This window comes from Propithecus coquereli, unplaced genomic scaffold (assembly GCF_000956105.1).
Source record: "Propithecus coquereli isolate 6110/MARCELLA unplaced genomic scaffold, Pcoq_1.0 Scaffold51, whole genome shotgun sequence".
NCBI lineage: Eukaryota > Metazoa > Chordata > Mammalia > Primates > Indriidae > Propithecus > Propithecus coquereli.
Genome location: NW_012150952.1, coordinates 1,221,819 through 1,222,998, shown reverse-complemented (window position 1 = coordinate 1,222,998; position 1,180 = coordinate 1,221,819). Strand labels below are relative to the sequence as shown.

Sequence of the window (1,180 nt, the reverse complement as noted above, 5' to 3'; positions counted from 1 at the left end):
CAATTTCACCATTTTAAAGGGAAATGAAAATGGAAATTTCAAAATCAGTACAGATAAAGAAACTAATGAAGGTGTTCTGTGTGTTGTAAAGGTATAGTAATATTGAATAATTGACAACTTGGCAAGTTAACAGATTTTATTCAACTAATGGTTTAATCAACTAAATAGTTTCAGATCATAGACTCTGTAAATTGGAAGATAATTTAAAATCTATTTAATCCACTGTTTGTACCTTAATGCTTGCCTATCTTCTATAATTTTATTGCCAGTTACTGGTCACGTAGCTTATATTTGAACATCTTCAATTATAAAGATCTCCATGTTGTCATTGGTAGCTTATTCCATATTTAGAGAGCTCTGATTCTCATAAATTCTTACTTCTATTGTGCCCAAGTTATTTTCTTTATAGCCCATGTTTGCTTCTGATTCTTCCTCCAGTGCTATTCAGAACAGGAATAATTCTTTTGAAAAGGCTGCTACATTCATTGAGATTGATCTTTTCTAGGATAAATATTCTCAATTCCTTTAACTAATTCTTACATGGTATAATTTAGAAGCCCATATTTTTCTTATTCTCTCTGTAATATATACCTGGTTGTATCTAATCCTTTTAGAGGTGTTCCTGAGGTTGAAGTACAGTACTACATCAGACAGCAGTGAATGAATTTATTCTTTGTTCCATATGTTGTATATTTGGTTGTATTGTTACATTCTGGGGTCCAGGTTATGAGGGCAGGAAGGGCACTGTTTGAGAAGGATCCTTGGTTTTATACCTCTAGTCCAGAAGAAAAAAAATACTGTCCTATGGACAAGTAAAGGGTCATTCATTTAGTAAAAGAAACTTACCTGCCAGTAATAATATGGTGACATCTTTGGTCATAAACATCTCTATTTGCAGTTATTTCTTTGGTAAAACTTTACAGAGGTTATACATTAAGACTTGGTGAGTTCTGTCCAGATGTGAATAATCAAATATAGACTCTCAAATCTCTCTCTATTTCATTTTTATGTAATATGATCTGCTCAAATTGAAGACTAAAAACCAGATATTTAAAAAAAAAACCCACTAAGCTTTATAATTAATAGGAAAGGAGATAAAGAAATGGTACTTGTTTTTTCTTCTTATTAGTTAAAATTGATCCAGTCTTCATTTGGAATCTCCCGAAAGCTAAACCCAAAA

General features: G+C 31.5%; 1 protein-coding gene across 1 annotated transcript in view; it reads left to right on the top strand.

Moving 5' to 3' along the window:
• LOC105820138 (desmocollin-3-like) overlaps positions 1-1,180 on the top strand; it is a 61,855-nt gene that overhangs the window by 30,232 nt on the left and 30,443 nt on the right. Inside the window, exon 6 of the mRNA XM_012656565.1 lies at positions 3-91. Coding sequence (XP_012512019.1) covers positions 3-91 — 89 coding nt within the window. The remainder of the gene's footprint in view (positions 1-2; positions 92-1,180) is intronic.